General features: G+C 45.4%; 2 protein-coding genes and 1 non-coding gene across 5 annotated transcripts in view; 1 reads left to right on the top strand and 2 right to left on the bottom strand.

The window, feature by feature from the left end:
* SAR1B (secretion associated Ras related GTPase 1B) overlaps positions 1–15,870 on the bottom strand; it is a 52,478-nt gene extending 36,608 nt beyond the window's left edge. Inside the window, exon 1 of the mRNA XM_073994256.1 lies at positions 15,042–15,870. The gene's annotated coding sequence lies outside the window, so the exon portion shown is untranslated. The remainder of the gene's footprint in view (positions 1–15,041) is intronic.
* On the bottom strand, positions 1,631–1,732 carry LOC123574198 (U6 spliceosomal RNA). Its single transcript, XR_006699095.1, has one exon. It is a non-coding gene; the product is annotated as a U6 spliceosomal RNA (small nuclear RNA).
* A 63-nt stretch (positions 15,871–15,933) lies between the features above and the next one.
* Positions 15,934–21,399, top strand: part of SEC24A (SEC24 homolog A, COPII coat complex component) — a 78,553-nt gene continuing 73,087 nt past the window's right edge. For all 3 annotated transcript variants that reach the window (XM_005557802.4, XM_045394238.2, XM_005557803.4), the window contains exon 1: positions 15,934–16,313. In XM_005557802.4, the coding sequence (XP_005557859.1) occupies positions 16,217–16,313 (97 nt within the window). In that variant the 5' untranslated portion in view covers positions 15,934–16,216. The remainder of the gene's footprint in view (positions 16,314–21,399) is intronic.

The raw sequence follows: 21,399 nt of genomic DNA on the forward strand, positions 1-21,399 counted from the left end.
TAGATGGTCTTGGCTGGGCACGGTGGCTCACAACTGTAATCTCAGCACTTTGGGAGGTTGAGGTAGGCGAATCACCTGAGGTTCGGAGTTCAAGACCAGCCTGGCCAACATAGTGAAACCCCATCTCTACAAAAATACAAAAATTAGCTGGGCGTGATGGCAGGTGCCTGTAATGCCAGCTACTCGGGAGGCTGTGGCAGGAGAATAGCTTGAACCCAGGAGGTGGAGGTTGCAGTGAGCTGAGATCGCACCACTGCACTCCAGCCTGGGTGACAAAGCGAGACTCTGTCTCTGTCTCAAAAAATAAATAAATAAAATTAAAAATAAATTAAATAAATTAGATAGATAGATAGATAGATAGATAGATAGATAGATAGATAGATAGTCTTGCTCTTTCTCCCAGGCTGGAGTCCAATAGTGCTATCATAGCTCACTGCAGCCTCAATCTCTTCAGCTCAAGGAATCCTCCCCACATAGCTGGGACCACAGGCGTGTGCCACCAGGCCCAGCTAATATTTTAAATGTTTTCTAGAGATAGGGGACTCACTATGTTGCCCAGTCTGATCTTGAACTCTTGGGCTCAAGGGATCCTCCAGCCTCTGCCTCCCAAAGTGCTGAGATTACAGAAGCGTAGCCAGATAGTCAGCATTTTTTTTTTTTTGGAGGCGGAGTCTCGCTCTGTCGGCAGGCTGGAGTGCAGTGGTGTGAGCTTGAGCTAGGCTCACCGCACCTCCGCCTCTTGGTTTCAGGCAATTCTCCTGCCTCAACCTCCCGAGTAACTAGGACTACAGTCGCACTCCACCATGCCTGGCTAATTTTTTGTATTTTAGTAGAGACAGAGTTTCATGGTTTTGCCCAGGCTGGTCACACCCGACTAGTTTTCTGCATTTTATTAGAGATGGGGTTTCACCGTGTTGCCCAGCCTGGTCTCCAATGCCTGAGCTCAGGCAATCCATCCGCCTCGGCCTCCCAAAGTGCTAGGATTATAGGTGTGAGCCACCGCACATGGCCATATGAAGGGGTGGCCTGCCCCTCCACACCTGTGGGTGTTTCTCGTTAGGTGGAAGGAGAGACTTGAGAAAAGAAATAAGACACAGAGACAAAGTATAGAGAAAGAAAAGCGGGGGCCCAGGGGACCGGCGCTCAGCTTACAGAGGACCCACGCCGGCACCGGCCTCTGAGTTCCCTTAGTATTTATAGATAATTATCTTTACCATCTTAAAGATAAGGGAGTGGCAGGACAATAGGATCGTTTTTAGGGAGGAAATTAGCAGTAAGACATAAGAACAAGGATCTGTGACATGAATAAGTTTAAAGGAAAATCCTGTGCCTTGAGATAAACCTTTTAGCAACATTGTTTCATCCTATCACATGGGGATAAACCTTGGACAATACCTAGCTTTTCTAGGAACAAAGTCACACCCTGCACGCCCAAAATCCATTAAACCTTGAGTTACCACAGCACATGTCTCTTGCAAGGACAAGGTTGGGGGTGGGGTCACAGATTAACAGCATCTCAAATACAGAACAACATGGAGTCTCTTATGTCTACTTCTTTCTATATAGACACAGTAACAGGCTGATCTCTTTCTTTTCCCCACAGCCATAGTCAGCCTTTTTGTATGTTTATTTTACTATGGAACAGTTCATGAATTTGCCTGTCATCCTTGTGCAGGGGCCATGCTAATCTCTGTATTGTTTCAATTTTAGTATATGCGCTGCCAAAGAGAGCATACAGGTATTCAGCTTTACATAAGACTGTTTTGACATCAATGTACTTTTCTAATGGATTGGTGTTGCCTTCTTTAAATGCATCAAGAGCTGTTTAGGGATTCTCAGCAAAGCCTAGCATTGGCTCTGCTGGATCTCCTCTTTCTGCTCCAGCCTCAGGAAGTGCTTCACACCATGCGCTCTCCCTTGACACTAGGGTTTCCCTCCGCCAGAAAAGCTTCTACCCACCTCTGCATTTCACCCAGCTAACTCCTACACACTCTTCAGGTCTCAACTCTTCATGTCTTCCTCTCATCAAGGCCTTCCTCCCAGATTTGGTTAAGTCCTCTGTCACAGATATTGAGATGGAGCAGGGACCCCTCTTAGGGGCCTGCCTGGCCCTCCCAACCAAGTATGGAAATAAGGGAAAATCTCGAGTTCCTTTAAGGGAAATTCCCCATACCTAGCTAGCCCTGAGCAACTTGATAAGCAAGAAAGTAATAGTAGCTCAAAACAACAGCCTAAGAAGTTTGAGTCATAAGATGTTTGGTTCTTTATAAAAACTAAAGATAACATCTTTACATATGTCCCTGAGTTGTTTTTCAGAAACCCAGACCCATATCAAATGGATCCACGGGAGCCAGGTGTGGTGGCTCATGCCTGTAATCCCAACACTTTCAGAGGCTCAGGCAGGAGGATTGCCTGAGCCCAGAAGTTTAAGACCAGCCTAGGCAATACAGTGAGACCTCATCTCCACAAAAAATAAAATAATTAGCTGGGCATGCTTGTGTGCCTGCAGTCCCAGCTACTCGGGCGGCTGAGGTGGCAGGATTGCTTGATTTGAGCCTGGGAGATCCAGGCTGTAGTGTTCCCACCACTGCACTCCAGCCTGAGCAACAGAGTGAGACCTTGTCTCCTCTACCAAAAAAAAAAAAAAAAAAAAAGATAGTCCATCTTTTTAGGCCAAACCAATGTATAACCTCATGTACTGATATACAATTTTGCCTATAACTTCTGCTTTTCTGAAATTTACCCCTCCCTTTAAAAACTCTTGCTTGGGCCGGGCACAGTGGCTCACACCTGTAATCTCAGCACTTTGGGAGGCCGAGGTGGGCAGATCACCTGAGGTCAGGAGTTCAAGACCAGCCTGGCCAACATGGTGAAACTGCATCTCTCTTTAAAATACAAAAATTAGCTGAGTGCGGTGGTGCACGCCTGTAATCCCAGCAACTTGGGAGGCTGAGGCAGAGAATCACTTGAACGTGGGAGGCGGAGGTTGCAGTAAGCCCAGATCGCGCCATTGCACTCCAGTCGGGGCTAGAGAGTAAGACTCTGACAAAAAAACAAAAAAACAAAAAAAACAAAAAACAAACCACTCTGGTTTGTAAGCCATTGGGGAAGTCAGGTCTTAAGTGTGAGCTGCCACATTCTCCTTGTTTGGCGCCCTGCAAATAAACACCCTCACGTAAAGCCTCAATATAGATGTCAGGCCTTACTGCATTGGGAAGCAGACTCCAGTTTGGTTGGGTAACAAGCTTCCTCAGCAACTTTATGATTTACTTTTTTTTTTTTTTTTGAGACCAAGTTTTGCTCTTGTTGCCCAGGCTGGAGTGCAATGGTGCGATCTTGGCTCACTACAACCTCTGCCTCCTGGGTTCAAGCGATTCTCCTGCCTCAGCCTCCTGAGTAGCTGGGATTACAGTTGTGCCCCACCATGCCTGGTTAATTTTGTAGTTTTAGTAGAGATGGGGTTTCACGGTGTTGGCCAGGCTGGTCTCAAACTCCTGACCTCAGGTGATCCATCTGCCTTGGCCTCCCAAAGTGCTGGGATTACAGGCATAAACCATGGCGCCCGGTTTACAATTTAATCACTGAAGTTATACAATTGTATACCAGCAGACATTTCATAAGCTTCCTGATGTTATGGCCCCTATATACTTTTTTTCCCTCCAAAAACTATTTTCAGGGCCTGGCACAAAATAGGTACTTAATAAATATGATTTGTAACATGAAGGACTCCTAGGAACATTTTTGTCCTCTAGGGGTTGAAGGGTTTCTTTTTTTTTTTTTTTTTTTTTGAGACAGTCTCGATCTGTCGCCCAGGCTAGAGTGCAGTAGTGAGATCTTGACTCACTGCAACCTCCACCTCCTGGGTTCACTCCATTCTCCTGCCTCAGCCTCCCAAGTAGCTGGGACTACAGGCGCCCGCCACCACGCCCAGCTAATTTTTTGTATTTTTAATAGAGACAGGGTTTCACCATGTTAGCCAGGGTGGTCTCGATCTCCTGACCTCGTGATCCACCCACCTCGGCCTCCCAAAGCACTGGGATTACAGGCATGAGCCACCGCATCTGGCCTTTTTATTTTTATTTTTCAAAGACACAGTCTCACTCTGTTGCCCAGGCTGGAGTGCAGTGGCACGATCTCGCCTCACCGCAACCTCCGCCTGCCTCGTTCAAGCAATTCTCATGCCTCAGCCTTCTAAGTAGCTGGGACTACAAGTGCCTGCCACCACGCCTGGCTAATTTTTTTGTATTTTTAGTTGAGACAGGGTTTCACCTTGTTGGCCAGGCTGGTCTCAAACGCCTGACCTCTAGTGATCCACCCATCTTGGCTTCCCAAAGTGCTGGGATTAGAGGCATGAGCTACTGCACTGGGCCAGAAGGGTTTCTTTAGAGTTCATTAATCTGCAGTGGGAGAGCCTGTTGTTCCAGTCTGGGTTTCCCTCTATACTCTCTCCACTCACCTGGTCTTGAATTCAGTTTGGTTTAATAAACAGTAACGTGGCCTGAGGCAATTCGCAAGGCTCCTCGGCTCCTTAAGATTACAGCTATTGTCCTAGATAGGCTTTCTTTCCTGATATCCTTGGCATTTTGGTGAGCCTTTAAAAAATTTGAGGCAGAGCTAGCTCCCTGACTCACATTTGCAATCCCAGCATTTTGGAAGGCTTATATGGGAGGACTGCTTGAGACTAGGAGTTGGAGACCAGCCTTGACAACAAAGTGAGACCCTATCTCTGAAAAAAACTTTTTTAAATTAGTTAGGTGTGGTAGTGTGCATGTGAAGTCCCAGCTACTTGGGAGGCTGAGGTAGGAGGATTGCATGAGCCCAGGAGTTCAAAGATGCAGTAAGATATGATTGTGCCACTGCACTCCAGCCTGGGTGACAGAGCGAGACCCTCCCTGTATCTTTAAAAAAAAAAAAAATTATAACATTCTATACACTTTTACAAAACACTTAAAATGAAAAACTTTATCTAGCTACAGACTAAAGCTACAGGTTAAAGACTTGTTCCGACATTAGCCACTCAAAGTTTCAGTTCCTGCATCTGTAAAATGGGGACTAATATCCAGAAGGAATTATATCATGAGAAAATAACATACAAAAAGGAATAGTTATAGGAAAAGGACCAGGCAAGTATTAAAGTTTAACTGAATCGATTTGGCCTAGACCACCAGGGGGCCTTGACTCCCAAACTGTAGAAACTTTTGGGAATTTTGAGCAGAACAGAAACATGGTCAGAATTGTATTTTTAAATGTTTCCTCTGGCAGCAGTGTGCAGATTTTATTGGAACAAGTCAAGTCTGAAAGCTGAGATAAGTAATGAGGCTGCTGCAGTTACGCAGGTGAGAGGTAACAGGGCCTGGGTTGAGTCAGTGGGAACAGAGAAATAGGCAATCCTGTGAGAAACTGTAAAGGTTGGAATCTCTAAGATTTCATGGCTGGGCGCGGTGGCTCATGCCTGTAATCCTAGCACTTTGGGAGGCCCAGGCAGGTGGATCACGAGGTCAGGAGTTCAAGACCAGCCTGGCCAATATGGTGAACCAGCGTCTCTACTAAAAATACAAAAATTAGCCGGTCATGGTGGCACGCACCTGTAATCTCAGCTACTTGGGAGGCTGAGGCAGGAGAATCATTTGAACCTGGGAGGCAGAGGTTGAAGTGAGCCGAGATTACACCACTGCACTCCAGCCTGGGTGACAGAGCCAGACTCCATCTCAAGAAAAAAAAATGATTTCACGGCCGGGCGCGGTGGCTCAAGCCTGTAATCCCAGCACTTTGGGAGGCCGAGACGGGTGGATCACGAGGTCAGGAGATCGAGACTATCCTGGCTAACATGGTGAAACCCCGTCTCTACTAAAAAATATAAAAAACTAGCCGGGCGATGTGGCGGACGCCTGTAGTCCCAGCTACTCGGGAGGCTGAGGCAGGAGAATGGCGCGAACCCGGGAGGCGGAGCTTGCAGTGAGCTGAGATCCGGCCACTGCACTCCAGCCTGGGTGACAGAGCGAGACTCCGTCTCAAAAAAAAAAATGATTTCACAATTGACCTGGCACAGTGGCTCACACCTGTAATCCCAGCACTTTAGGAGGCTGAGGTGGGCGGAGTTTAAGACCAGCCTGGCGAACATGGAGAAACTCTATCTCTACAAAAATGCAAAAATCAGCTGGACATAGTGGTGCACGCCTGTAGTGACAGTTACTCAGGAGGCTGAGGCAGGAGAACCTGGGAGGCAGAGGTTATATTGAGCCAAGATCATGCCACTGCACTCCAGCCAGGGTGACAGAGCAAGACTCTATCTCAAAACAAACAAACAAAAAGCAACAATTCATGATTGATTGCATGTGGCTAGCAAAAGCAAAAGAGGTAACAAAGTCCAAAGTTTTACTTGAATTAGTAAGTCTACTTCTCTCTCTCTAGTGCAAACACCTTACTGCAGGCCACCATCACTTCTGGCCCAAGTTACAACAACAACTTCATTATTTCCCCTCCAACAACTTATCCTCACAGTGGCTGGATAGATTTTTTTTTTTTTTTTTTGAGATGGGGTCTTGCTCTGTTGCCCAGGCGGGAGTACAGTGGTATGATCATGGTTCACTGCAGCCTCAACTTCCCAAGTGATCCTCCCACTTTAGCCTCCGAAGCAGCTGGGATCACAGGTATGCAACTCCATGCCCAGCTAATTTGTTAAAATTTTTATAGAGATGGAGTCTCCCTATGTTGCCTAGGCTGGTCTCTAGGTCCTGGGCTCAAGTGATCCTCCTGCCTTGGCCTCCCAAAGTGCTGGGATTACAGGCATGAGCCAACTTGCATGGCCTGAGTTTTTGTTAATGGATTCATCTTAAAGCATACTTGGACCATGTTATTCTTCTATTTATAAATCTTCAATTGCTGCTCCAAACCTCTAAACTCCTGAAAATGGCTTATAAGTTTCTCATGGCTCTGTCCCCCTCTACTGTTCCAATCTCATCTCATGCCATTCTGCCTTGCCAACCACAGCAAGCTGATTCCTGCAGCTGGGCCTTTCTAGATGCTCTTCCTGCCTGGAGCCCTTTCCCCAACCCAGCTCCTCTTTTCACATAATTTTCTCATCCTTTGGATCACAGCTCAAATGTCATCTCCTGTCCTAACCATCCTATCCAAACCAGGTCCTTCTTTGCTATTTTCTGCCTCAGCACTGATTCCTCAATAGCACTTACCAATTTAAAAGTTTAAAATATATATTTATCTACATTTTTGTTTCTTTCAACTATAAACTCCACAGATCCACAGAAGGAAGACATCCTCTCTGTCCTGTTCCTTTTTACTTGGTGCCTGGCACATGAAAGGTATTTAATAAGTATTTTTTCCAGCCAGGCACGGTGGCTCATGCCTGTAATCCCATCACTTTGGGAGGCTGGGACAGGCAGACCACCTGAGGTCAGGAATTCGAGATTAGTTTGGCCAACAAGGTGAAACCCTGTCTTTACTAAAAATACAAAAATTAGCCAGGTTTAGTAGAAGGTGCCTGTAATCGCAGCTACTTGGGAGGCTGAGGCAGGAGAATCACTTGAACTCTGGAGGCGGACTTTGCAGTGAGATGAGACGATGCCATTGCACTCCAGCCTGGGCAACAAGAGTGAAAGTCCGTCTCAAAAACAAACAAAAGAAACAAAAATAAATACTCTTTCCAACTTGGGCAATATAGTGAGATCATGTCTGTACACAAAATTTTAAAAATTAGCTGGGTGTGGTAGCACATGCCTAATCCCGGTTACTCAGGAGGCTGTGGTAGGAGGATTGCTTGAGCTTGGGAGGTAGAGGATGCAGTGAGCTATGATCACACCATTGCACTCCAGTCTGGGCGACCGAGTGAGACTCTGTTTCCAAAAAAAAATTGTTTTTTTAATGAATGAATGAATGAAGGAACTGGTGAAGTTATTCATGAGAAAATGTCATGAGGAAAAGGTAGGTTTAGAGGCAAAGGTATACATCTCTAATACTGTGGTGTCAGGGTATCTGTAGATAAATAGTTGGGGTTAGAAATGGAAAAAGACACTTTGGGAGGCTGAGGTGGGTGGATGACCTGAGGTCAGGAGGTCGAGACCAGCCTGGCCAACATAGTGAAACCCTGTCTCTACTAAAAATACAAAAATTAGCTGGAGGCGGCCGCTCATGCCTGAAATTCCAGCACTTTGGGAGGCTAAGGTGGGTGAATCACGAGGTCAGGAGTTTGAGACCAGCCTGGACAACATGGTGAAACCCCGTCTCTACTAAAAATACAAAAAGTTAGCTGGCAGCAGTGATAGGCGCCTGTAATCCCACCTACTCGGGAGGTTGAGGCAGGAGAATCGCTTGGACCTGGGAGGCAGAGGTTGCAGTGAGCTGAGATCGCACCTCTGCACTCCAGCCCAGGCGACAGAGTGAGACTCTATCAAAAAAAAAAAAACAAAGCAAAAATTAGCTGGGCGTGTGGGCGGGCGCCTATAATCCCAGCTACTCAGGAGGCTGAGGTAGGAGAATTGCTTGAATCCAGGAGACAGAAGTTGCAGTGAGCTGTGATCACGCCACTGCACTCCAGCCTGGGTGACAGAGCAAGACTCTGTCTCAAAAAAAAAAAAAAAAAAAAAAAATTAGCCAGGCTTGGTGGCACATGCTTGTAGTCCCAGCTACTCCGGAGGCTGAGGCAGGAGAATCGCTTGAACCGGCGAGGTGGAGGTTGCAGTGAGCTGAGATAGCGCCACTGCACTCCAGACTGGGTAACAGATGAGATTCCGTCTCAGAAAGAGAAAAGAAAAAAGAATTGGCATTTGATACTGTACCTCTAGCCCTTCTCAGGTGAGCTGGGCCTGCCCAGAGGCTAACACTACTTCAACTACAGTATTAGGCCTTATCACAATATAGCATAACACTCGAGAACCTAAAAGAACTTGAGACCTCTCATTACTAAGCATTCAAGTAAAAAAAAAAAAAAACTTGAGACCAACATAGTTTAGAAACAAGTGCTAGTGATGTGGTTTACGCTATAAGTGCAACAGTAACTTATAGTAATGAATTAATGAGGGTCAAAATAGTCAAAATAGGTCTAGGGCTGTAGTTCATGCCTATAATCCCAGCACTTTGGGAGGCTGAGGCAGGCTGATTGCTTGAGTCCAGGAGTTTGAGACCAGCCTGGGAAACATGATGAAATCCTGTCTCTACAAAAAATACAATTATTGGGTGTGGTGGTGTGCGCCTGTAGTACCAGCTACTTAGGAGGCTGAGGTGGGAGGATAACTTGAGCCCAGGAAGTTAAGGATACAGTGAGCTATGATCACGCCACTGCACTCCAGTCTGGGTGACAGAGTGAGACTCTGTTTCTAAAAAGAAAAAAAAAGAATTATCAGAAGTCTGGAAGGTAAAACACTTTAAATTTATTCCTTCAAAAATGTTTACTGAATATTGTGCCTGTTAAGTGTGAGGCCCCAAGCCAAGTGCTGAGAATACCCAGGTGAATAAGACACAGTCCTTGGTCTCTACTCACTGATGGTCTAACAGGGAAACAGACATGGTTACCTTGGAATTGACAGGCTATGTATAGACTTATATTCCATTGAAAAAAGATAAACATAGACATGAATAGGGCCAGAGGCAGTGGCTCACGCCTATAACCCCAGCACTTTGGGAGGCTGAGGCAGGAGGATCACTTGAGGCCAGGAGTTTGGGAGCAGCCTGAGCAACATGGTGAGACCTCATCTCTATCAAATAAGATAGTAAAAAAGATACAAATACATAACAATGATAAGTGTTATGAAGAAACATAAGCAGAGTAAGAGGAACACAGAGTGAGCTGTGTCATGTAGGGTATTTAGGGAAGCCCTCTTCAATTAAAGTAACATTTGAACAAGGGCCTAAAGGAGTGAGAGTTTGAGTTCCCTGGATGTCTTGGGGAAGAGTATCCCAAGTAACGGAAATATGTGTAATGGCAGGCTTGTGCTTGAATAGCTAGAGAAATAGCAAATGTGTCTGGAGTAGAGTGAGTGGGAAGGAGTGTGGAAGTCAAAGAGGTAGCAAGGCCAGGTCATGTGGGGCCTGGGTAGCACTGTGGATTTTACTTAGCTTGAGATGAGAAAAGTCATGCAGAAAAATTTTAACTTGATGGAGCAAGTGGAGGGAGTAATCACAGATCTGGGAGTATAGGAAAGTAAAAAAATGGAATCAGTAGTTCAGGAACTCAATTCAACATGTGGGTTGGATTAGAGAGAGGCAATCCAGAAGGCTATTCATTCCCAACAGTTCAAGTGCAAGATGATGAAAAGTAACCAGAATGGGCAGGAAGAATGGTAAAAGTTACATAAAAATGAGAAGTTTTCAAAGAAAGCAATGGGATTTTCAGGCCTGGTGGGGATGAATGTACTTGTGATGTAGCTCAGAGCTGCTGACTTCAGATACAAACAGCTGTCCTGTCAGAAGCAAATGAGGCCAAAGTAACTGTTCTTAAAAAGGAACCACAAGACAGTTTCAGTAAACAAAACTGTTGTTCTTATAAACCTGTTTGTAACTGAAACTGTTCTTTGTTTGAAATAGAAATGGAACAGTCTTTTTTTCTTTTTTTTTTTTTTATAGGGAGTTTTGCTCTGTCACCCAGGCTGGAGTGCAGTGGCAGGATCTCGGCTCACTGCAACCTCCACCTCCCGGGTTCAAGCAATTCTCCTGCCTCAGCCTCCCGAGTAGCTTGGATTACAGGTAACTGCTAACACACCCAGCTAATATTTGTATTTATAGTAGAGACAGGGTTTCACCATCTTGGACAGACTGGTCTCAAACTCCTGATCTCTTGATCCACCCACCTCAGCCTCCCAAAGTGCTGGGATTATAGGTGTGAGCCACTGTGCCCGGCTGAACAGTCTTTATTTTTAATAATTAAAGAACCCAAAATAATTTACCCTTTCCTGAAAAGTAAATCAAATTGATCCTATTTACCACCTGAAAATGCAACAATCATGAACAGCCAGGCAAAGGAGCTCTGGTGGGAGCCTAAGTTCACTTCTGCATATCAGCAAATTTCATTAGAAATGCCTGTCTCCCAGTTTTGAGTCTAAATAATCAAATGTAATGGAATATTCTTAGTATAGTGCTTATATCCTTACTGGAACAGTTTCTTGTCACTTATTTTGTTGTTTATAATTTTCTTTCTTTCTTTTTTTTTTAGATGGAGTCGTCTCACTCTGTTGCCCAGGCTGGAGTGCACTGGCATGGTCTCGGCTCACTGCAACCTCTGCCTCCCGGGTTCAAGGGATTCTTCTGCCTCAGCCTCCCGAGTAGTTGGGATTACAGGCACCCGCCACCACGCCTGGCTACTTTGTATTTTTAGTAGAGACGGGGGTTTCACCATGTTGGCCAGGCTGGTCTTGGACTCCTGACTTTGTGATCTGCCTGCCTTGGCCTCCCAAAGCGCTGGGATTACAGGTGTGAGCCACTGTGCTGGGCCTACAATTTTCTTAACTAGGGTTGAAGGCTCTGAAAATATGCAGAAAATGGCCTTATGAAGGTTGTGTATGTAGCAGAAGGATTATGTTTTTCTGGACAATAAAGATAAAAATGTAGAATATATACTGACATCAGTTTAGAAAAATGTATAGTAGTATAGCGTACATACAGGTAATTGAACAAAGAAATATCAATAACAATTGGTTAAGAGCAATTTTTTTTTTTTTTTTTTGAGACAGAGTCTCCCTCTGTTGCCCAGGCTGGAGTGCAGTGGCAAGATCTCAGCTCACTGCAACCTCTGCCTCCCAGGTTCAAGCGATTCTCCCTGCCTCAGCCTCCGGAGTAGCTGGGATTACAGGCATCGGCCACCATGCCTGGCTAATTTTTGTATTTTTAGTAGAGACAGAGTTTCATCATGTTGGCCAGGCTGCTCTTGAATGTCTGACCTCAAGTGATCCACCCACCTTGGCCTCCCAAAGCGCTGGGAATACAGGCGTGAGCCATGGTGCCTGGCCAAGAGCAACTGTTATAATTGCTATCACCAATAATTTTTTCATATTTTTGTGGCCACACTTAAAGGAGTCATCAAAGGATTTGATATTGTGTGGATAATACTTAATATGAAAGCTACTTAACTTTTAAAATATGTTGTCCCATCTCACTTAAACTTACCTTTCTACTATCCCAAAGGTTAGGCAGATGAGAAATGCCATTTTTCTCCTCTCTCTCTCTCTCTCTTTTTATATATATACATATATATATATATTCTGAGACAGGGTCTTATTCTGTTGCCTAGGCTGGAGTCCAGTAGCACAGTCATGGCTTACTGCAGCCTCAATCTCCCAGGCTCAAGCGGTCCTCCCACCTCAGTCTTCTGAGTAGCTGGGACTACAGGCGTATGTCACCACGCCCAGCTAATTTTTTGTATGTTTTTGTATAGATGGAGTTTTGCCATATTCCTCAGGCTGTTCTCCAACTCCTGGGCATAGGGGATCCACTTGCCTCGGCCTCTCAAAGTCCTGGGATTACAGGCATGAGCCATGGTGCCCAGCTCTCCTCAATACTGTAGTGCTGATTACACTGAGAGTGTAAAAACCATTTGAAATACTTAATCATTGTTTTGAGGACACTAACAGTAACATCGCAACTTACGGGTGGAACAAATTTTAGAAAAAGCATTATTTACTTATTAGCAAATTATTTACGTTGATTTAACCTGATTTAACTAACTAGAGTACTTTTTAAAATCTCTGGGGCCAGGCGTGGTGGCTCAGGCCTGTAATCCCAGCACTTGGGGAGGACAAGGCAGGTTGATCACCTGAAGTCAGGAGTTCAAGACCAGCCTGGTCAACATGGTGAAACCCCGTCCCTAGTAAAAATACAAAAATTAGCCGGGCACAGGGGCATGCGCCTGTTGTCCCAGCTACTCGGGAGGCTGAGGCAGGAGAATCACTTGAACCCAGGAGGCAGAGGTTGCAATGAGCTGAGATCGCACCACTGCACTCCAGCCTGGCGACAGAGCGAGATTCCCTCTCAAAATAAATAAATAAATAAATATCTGAACACACAGGTATTGCTTAAATAGCTTGAACCTGGGAGGCAGAGGATGCAGTGAGCCGAGGTTGTGCCACTGTACTCCAGCCTGGCAACAGAGTGAGATTCCGTCTCCAAAAAAAAAAAAAAAAAAAAAGATACTGCTTAAATAGCACAAAGTTCAAAGAAAGCTTGATTTAACCAACTCAAACCACCATGCCAAGGTCAAAACAAATCAAGGTCATTCAAAATGAGTTGAATAAAAAGAGAGAATTAAACTAATGCAGGTTTGAGATCAGGTATTTGCCTCTTTGAAGAGTGACCCTGATTTTGTCTGACCTCAGAAGGGTTGTTTCTCTCTGAGCTCTATTCCCTCTTCAAAACATTCAGAGGCTTGTGTCTGTGCAATTTTAAAGTGTTTTTGGGTCTATAATTTGGGATTTTGTTATAGTGGCTCCAAACTGAAAACAATTTGACCATAAGTATCATCTTCATCTTAAAGAAGATTTTAACTGGGCATGGTGGCTCAAACCTGTAATCTCATTTTGGAAGGAGGAGGCAGGAGGATCTCTTGTGAGACCTTCTCTTTACAAAAACAAACAAATAAACAAATAAAACCTAGCCAGGCATAATGGCACATACCTGTAGTCCCAGTTACTCAGGAGGCTGAGGCTGGAGGACTGCTTGAGCCCAGGAGGTTGAGGCAGCAGTGAGCTGTGACTGCACCACTGCACTCCAGCCTGTGCAACAGACTGTCTCAAAAAATATATATATATATGTATATATATAGAGAGAGGGAGAGACAGAGAGAGAGAGCGAGTACTTGGATCTTGTACAAAGGAATTGAATTGTTCAATGCTACTTACAGCCAATATTTACTTATTTATCTTTATTTTATTTTTTTAAAGACAGAGTCTTGCTCTGTCGGCCAGGCTGGAGTGCAGTGGTGCAATCTTGGCTTACTGCAACCTCCGTCTCCCGGGCTCAAGCAATTCTCCTGCCTCATCCTCCTGAGCAGGTGGGATTACAGGCATGTGCCACCATGCCTGGCTAATTTTTGTATTTTTAGTAGAGATGGGGTTTCACCATGTTGGCCAGGCTGGTCTTGAACTCCTGACCTCAGGTAATCTGCCCCCCTCAGCCTCCCAAAGTGCTGGGATTACAGGCGTGAGCTACCACACCCGAGCAAATACATTTTTAGTAAAGTTCTGAGGCAAATGATGAAAACAGGGTTAGTATAAAATTTAGTATTTAGTTATTTGAATTTTTACTGACTGTTTTTAGGCCTGACACAGTTGTTTATTCTTTTTCTTTTGTTAGAGACAGGATCTCACTCTGTCACACAGGCTGGAGTGCAGTGGTGAGATCATAGCTCACTGTAGCCTCGAACTCCTGGGCTCAGGTGATCCTCCCACCTCAGCCTCCTGAGTAGCTGAGACTACAGGGATGTGCCACCACACTGGGCAAGATCTTAAAATTTGTTATTTGATTTTTAAAAATTGGCTGGGCACGGTGGCTCACGCCTGTAATCCCAGCACTTTGGGAGGTTGAGGCGGGTGGATCAACTGAGGTCAGGTGTATGAGACCAGCCTTGTCAACATGGTGAAACCCTGTCTCTACCAAAAATACAAAACTTAGCCAGGCATGGTGGCATGAGCCTGTAATCCCAGGTACTCGGGAGGCTGAGGCAGGAGAATTGCTTGAACCCAGGAGGCGGAGGCTGCAGCAAGTGGAGATGGCGCCACTGCACTCCAGCCTGGGTAACAGACGAAGACTCGGTCTTAAAAACAATTTTTTTTTTTAATAGAGATAAGGGGACTCTACCAGTTGTCCAGACTGGTCTCTGACTCCTGGCCTCAAGTAATCCTTCTGTCTCAGCCTCCCAAAGTGTTTAGATTACAGGAGTGAGCCACCTTGCCCAGCCTGACACAGTGGTTTAGTTCTGGCTTTTTTTGTATGTAATATAACACTTCATAGCAGGCATTTGATACTAAATGAATTAGGTAAGATGTACTTCACACTGAGGTTTTGAAACCGCGTGGCATGACATTTTAATCAACAGTACAAACCTGTAAAGAAGGGCTTTATCATCAGCACAGAGCAGGAAAAACCTAAATAGAATGAAGGCAGCTAAAATGATTACTCAGTCATTAATTAACTATGCTGTCTAATCACCGCAGTTTCTACCTCTCTTTGGCTTCAAAAGTCAAAAAAGTCTACTTGCAAAAAAAAAAAAAAAAGTCTACTTGCTCTGAAAGGAAGTTTGAGTTCTTTACCTTACTGTAAACTCTTAGAAGAGGAAACAAAACTGCCATTTAAATGTGCTAATGAACTTGAGTGTGACTATGCTATGAATCAGCGAGTTTCAAAATCAAAATTTCTCTGAGTCCTCCAGTCAAAAGACAAAGGCCTCCTTCTTGGCTTGATCACACTATTAATACGTACACATATTTAACCACCTCTTTTTAAAACTCCTTACAATTTACATCTGAAACATGAAGACGAAATGTGAATGAAATACTGTGATGAACATTAACCGTCCCAGCTACCAGCAGTGGTACGTCTCAACAGAGGACGATGACTTCTGTTGTCTCAGGTAATCTTCACAAAACCCGAGGAGAGGAACTGTCAGTCCCACCCCACGAAAGCGGCTACTGAATCCCAGATTGCCCCACGATCCCAGCTCTGCGAACGAGGTCACGTTCACAACGGCGGGAATTTCCGTAGCGGTGACACATGGCACTTCCGGCCGGCCGTGAGAGTCGGTGACGTGGCAGCGAGGACGGGCACGGTCGTCGGGGTCGGGGCACCAGGAGCTGTCAGGTGGCCTCGGGGCAGCCCGGCTGGCAGAGAAGGGCTCGCCGGCGGGGCAGCGGCTGCGAGCCCGGAGCCGGAAGTGCCACGTGTCCTGATTGCGGCTGCGCGGCCGGCGGCTGACAGGCACTTCCGGCCAAGGCCTCCCTCCTTCTCTCCAGGTTTGGCTGCCGCCTTCTAGCCGGGCGTTCGCGGCCCCGCGGGCCCGACTCCCAAGCCTCATCTCCCAGGCTAGGCCGTGGCCGCCGGTGGCCTGGGGAGAGTGCGGCGCCATGCCTCGGGCTTAATGCGCCCCCCTCTCTTCTCCCAGTCTTCAATCTTAAGTTGTTAGCTTCCTCCCTCCGCTTTCAGCAGTGGTCTTTCAGCTCTCTTCTTGTGCGCTGTTGTCGACCCCAACCAGCCCCTTCCAACCCAGATAACCGCCGTCGTCATGTCCCAGCCGGGAATACCGGCCTCCGGCGGTGCCGCAGCCAGCCTCCAGGCCCAGAACGGAGCCGCCTTGGCCTCGGGGTCTCCCTACACCAACGGTGAGTGCTGTCCTGGGGGAGGGCGCAGCCTGGCCAGGGCTGACTGACCGTTGCGTGCCACTGCTGCTTGAAGCGACATAGATAGAGAGGGTGACCTCCTTAACCGGGTTCTGGCGCGGGTGGTGGTGGGCGGCTGGACCAGGGGACCACGGCGATTGTGCACCTGTAGCCCCAGGCTCGGCTCAGTCTTTCACATTTATTTATTCAGGCGGTCACCAAAACAGTAAATGAGCACCTGCTGTATGCAACGCCCTGGGTGAAACATGGATGAGAAAATGCCTCAAAACTCGAATATAAGGATCATAGTGTTTGGGTGCCTTCGCCTTCCATGCCACCTCACCCCAGTTTTCTAGAGAGCAGGATTTGGGGTCCGATTCATCTGGGTTTTGCAGGCCCTGAAGTGGTGGGGGGGCGTCGTACTCAGTCTGAGTTTCTGGAGATGTATGCATGCTTTTAGGACACCCCTTTAGGGCCTACTCATCTCTCCCAGAACCTTCCCAGAATTGTACCTACAACAGCTGTTCAGTGTTTCAGCTGTGGAAAAACCAAGTAGAAGGATCTCCTGCTTGATTTCTAGATGTCTGTACAGCATTTGGAAAGTGGTTGGACACAACTCTCTGAATCTCTGACAAGAGTCCACATGTACATTATAGTTTGTCATTTGGTGTGAGAATGTCTTATCATGTTATACCTCTTCTAGGATTCCTTAAATCATCCTGCATTGTGATTTGCTAAGATTATTTCAGTTGTTACAATCAACAAAGACTTTCTGCTGACAGATTGCCTACTTACCAATTTACCTACAGATCTTTGGTTTACAGAAATAAGACTAGTAGAATAATGCTAAAGAACTTAAGTTGCCCATTAGAGTCTAAGATTTCTGTGAAGTTGGAGAAAACAGTGACTAAAATCGCTAAATTACATTGTTTTTAGAGAAGACTGCTGTTTTCTTTACAAAGGTGGCTCTAAAAGACTTTTAAAAATGTCTGTGAGTAGGCAACTATGTGGGCAGAAGAAAGAATAAGTGGAGGAAAGCCACTGAAAGGGTATTGAGTTAACCATTCTTTCTCAAAATTATGGTAACAGATTATGTAAACTACATTTTATTCTAGGATATTTAGTAACATTTACACTGAGGATGAGAAAAAATATGTTACATGACTATGGATTTTTCTTATCTATAAATTGCAGTTTTACATTAACTTTAAATGACAAATCCTCAAATGTGCTTCAATGTTTATATATGAGTGTAGTTGTCATAATATTGAAATGTTAAAGGGATTTGACCACTGTGGCATGCTGTATTAGAGATACTGTCACTATGTTGAGTTGATGCAGTCCAACAGATATTTGTTCCACATCTTTTTTTTTTTTTTTTTTTTTTTTGAGATGGAGCCTTGTTCTGTCTCCCAGGCTGGAGTGCAGTGGCATGATCTCGGTTCACTGCAACCTCCGCTTCCCGGGTTCAAGCAATTCTCCTGCCTCCTTAGCCTTCCAAAGTGCTGTAATTACAGGCCTGAGCCACTGTGCCCAGACCTCTTTTTTAAAATATAATTTTCATAGTCTTTTTATAAGTTCCATTTCTACAGGTTTTTTTTTGTTTGTTTTTTTGAGACGGAGTTTTGCTTTTGTCCCCCAGGCTGGAGTGCAATGGCACAATCTCAACTCACTGCAACCTCCACTTTCCAGGTTCAAGCGATTCTCCTGCCTCAGCCTCCCAAGTAGCTGGGATTACAGCCTCCCGAGTAGCTGGGATTAGGTGTCACCACACCTAGCTAATTTTCGTATTTTTAGTAGAGACAGGGTTTCACCATGTTGGTCAGGCTGATGTCCAGTGATCCACCCACCTCGGCCTCCCAAAGTGCTGGGATTACAGGCGTGAGCCACTGCACCTGGCCTCTACAAGTTTTTTGTTTTTTGCCTTTTTTTTTTTTTTTTTGAGACAGGTTCTTGCTTACACTGTCCCTCAAGCTGGAGTGAAGTGGCAGGATCACAACTCACTGTTACTCCTGGGCTCAAGCAATCCTCACACCTCAGCCTCCTCAGTAGCTAGAACTACAGGTGCATACCACCAGGCCCTATTTTTTATATAAGTATAAAATATAAATTATATATATATAATGTATATATTTTATTATTATTATTTTTTGAGTCAGAGTTTCACTCTTTTGCCCAGGCTGGAGTACAGTGGCTTGATCTCAGCTCACTGCAACCTCCATCTCCCAGGTTCAAATGATTCTCGTGCCTCAGCCTCCCGAGTAGCTGGAATTACAGGCATGCACCACCATGCCTGGCTAATTTTTGTATTTTTAGTACAGATGGGGTTTCACCATGTTGGCCAGGCTAGTCTTGAACTCCAAACCTCATAATGATCTGCCCACCTTGGCCTCCCAAAGTGCTGGGATTACAGGCATGAGCCACCATGCCCAGCCTAATATATATATATATAAAATATATTTTTTTAATCTATATTATATATAATGTAATATCTATATATAACTTTTTTTTTTTTTGTATTGACGGGTCTCTCTGTGTTGCCTAGGCTGGTCTGAAATTCCTGGCCTCAAGTGATCCTCCTGACTCAGCCTTCCAAAGTGCTGGGATTAGAGGCATGAGCTACCAAGCCTAGCCTGGGTTGTTTTATTGTTCGTCCTGCTAATAATACAGAGGGTAGGGATGTGGTATCAAGTTGGAGGAGGGATATTTTTCAAGAAGGTGAGAAAATGTTTCAATGCTGGGGTCTAGTTTTGCTTAACTATTCCAGAGCAGTAGTTGATGCTTGCATATTCTGTTGAAAACTCTTTTTTTTTTTTTTTTGAGATTTCACTTTTGTTGCCCACGCTAGAGTGCAAGGCTAGAGTGCAATAAGGCCTTGTGGCCTTATTAAGGACAATTTTGGGATGTGTGGGTAAAGAAGCTAAATTAGAAAGTTAGAGGCAAGAATGAATGCAGATGAGTGCTTCCCACCCAACTAGCAGCTTCAGAATCAGAGGAACCTGCTATAATAATGGTACGAATTGAGATCTCAGGTCCCACCTCTGTAAAATCCTATTTCATAGGATTCAAAAGGATCCCAGAATCTGCATTAGTAAAAAATCTCATGTGGCTGGGTGTGGTGGCTCACACCTGTAATCCCAGCACTTTGGCTGAGGCGGGCAGATCACCTGAGGTCAGGAGTTTGAGACCAGCCTGGCCAAAAAGCTATAAGTTTCTTTAGGAAAGCCTGGGCCAGGCGTAGTGGTTCACACCTGTAATTCCAGCACTTTGGGAGATGGAGGCGGGAGGATCACGAGATCAGGAATTCGAGACCAGCCTGGTCAAATGTTGAAACCCATCTCTACTAAAGATACAAAAAATTAGACAAGCATGGTGACACCACCTATAATCCCAGTTACTTCAGGGGCTGAGGCAGGAGGATCACTTGAACGTTGGAGGTTAAGGCTGCAGTGAGCCAAGATTGCACCACTGTACTCTAGCCTGGGGGACAAAGTGAGACCAGTTCTGAAAAACCAAAACAAAACAAAACTGCAGTTTCTAACTGCCTTTGCAAGTTGATTCAGTCAATAAATGCACTAATTAATGATGGAAGTTATTATTTGCCTTTAGCGTTATTACATGATAATCAGATTAAGATCCATTAGTTTAAGAGGTCTTGCAGTCTCGCTATCAATTTTTGCAAAGGCCATATGTATACACAAAGACTTAGAAAACCCTGTCAGCCGGGCGTGGTGCCTCACGCCTGTAATCCAGCACTTTGGGAGGCCGAGGCGGGCAGATCAGCTGAGGTCAGGAGTTCAAGACCAGCCTGACCAATGTGATGAAACCCTCTCTCTACTAAAAATACAAAAATTAGCCAGGCATGGTGGCATGCCCCTGTAATCCCAGCTACTCAGGAGACTGAGACAGGAGAATTGCTTGAACCTGGGAGGCAGAGGTTGCAATGAGCCAAGATTGCGCCATTGTACTCCAGCCTGAGTGACAGAGCAAGAATTCATCTTAAAATAAATAAATAAATAAGGCCACAAATGGCTTCCTGGTTATTAAATAGAACAATATTTTTCAGTCCTCATTTTCCGAGCTGCATTTGATACCTTTGGTTGTTATTTTATTTTTACAACAATTGCTTTCTTTGGTTTCTAGGATATTACCGAAAGGGTGGTTATGGTTTTCTTTCTTTTTTTTTGATTGCTATTTCTCAACAGCAGTATTCTCAATATTTCTTCCATTTCTGATTGTTTTTTTCTCTCTCCTCCTTCAATATTGGTGCTCTTCAAGGTGACCTGTTTTTCTTACATGCTCCCTGGGTGTCTTTAATTCCTATGGTTTTAAATCTTATGCATATATCAGTGACTCCCAAAATTATATCTTAAGCTGAAACCTATCGCTTTGGCTGCAGATAAATACCTTTTTTTTTTTTTTTTTAAGCAGAGTCTTGCTCTGTTGCCCAGGCTGGAGTGGGGTGGCATGATCTTGGCTCACTGAAATCTCTGCCTCCTGGGTTCAAGCAATTCTCCTTTCTCAGCCTCCAGAGTAGCTGGGACCACTGGCACCTGCCACCACACCTGGCAAATTTTTTGTATTTTTAGAAGAGATGGGGTTTCCCCATCTTAGTCAGGATGCTGTTGCTCTCCTGACCTCATGATCTGCCCGCCTCCACCTCCCAAAGTGCTGGGATTACAGGCCTGAGCCACCGCACCCAGCACAGATAAGTATCTTTATACTGCGGCTGGGCGCGGTGGCTCACGCCTGTAATCCCAGCACTTTGGGAGGCCGAGGCGGGTGGATCATGAGGTCAGGAGATCGAGACCATCCTGGTTAACACGGTGAAACTCTCGTCTCTACTAAAAAATACGAAAAATTTGGCTGGGCGCAGTGGCTCAAGCCTGTAATCCCAGCACTTTGGGAGGCCGAGACGGGCGGATCACAAGGTCAGGAGATTGAGACCATCCTGGCTAACACGGCGAAACCCCGTCTCTACTAAAAACACAAAAAATTAGCCGGGCAAGGTGGCGGCGCCTGTGGTCCCAGCTACTTGGGAGGCTGAGGCAGGAGAATGGCGTGAACCCGGGAGGCGGAGCTTGCAGTG

Source organism: Macaca fascicularis, chromosome 6 (assembly GCF_037993035.2).
Source record: "Macaca fascicularis isolate 582-1 chromosome 6, T2T-MFA8v1.1".
Lineage (NCBI taxonomy): Eukaryota > Metazoa > Chordata > Mammalia > Primates > Cercopithecidae > Macaca > Macaca fascicularis.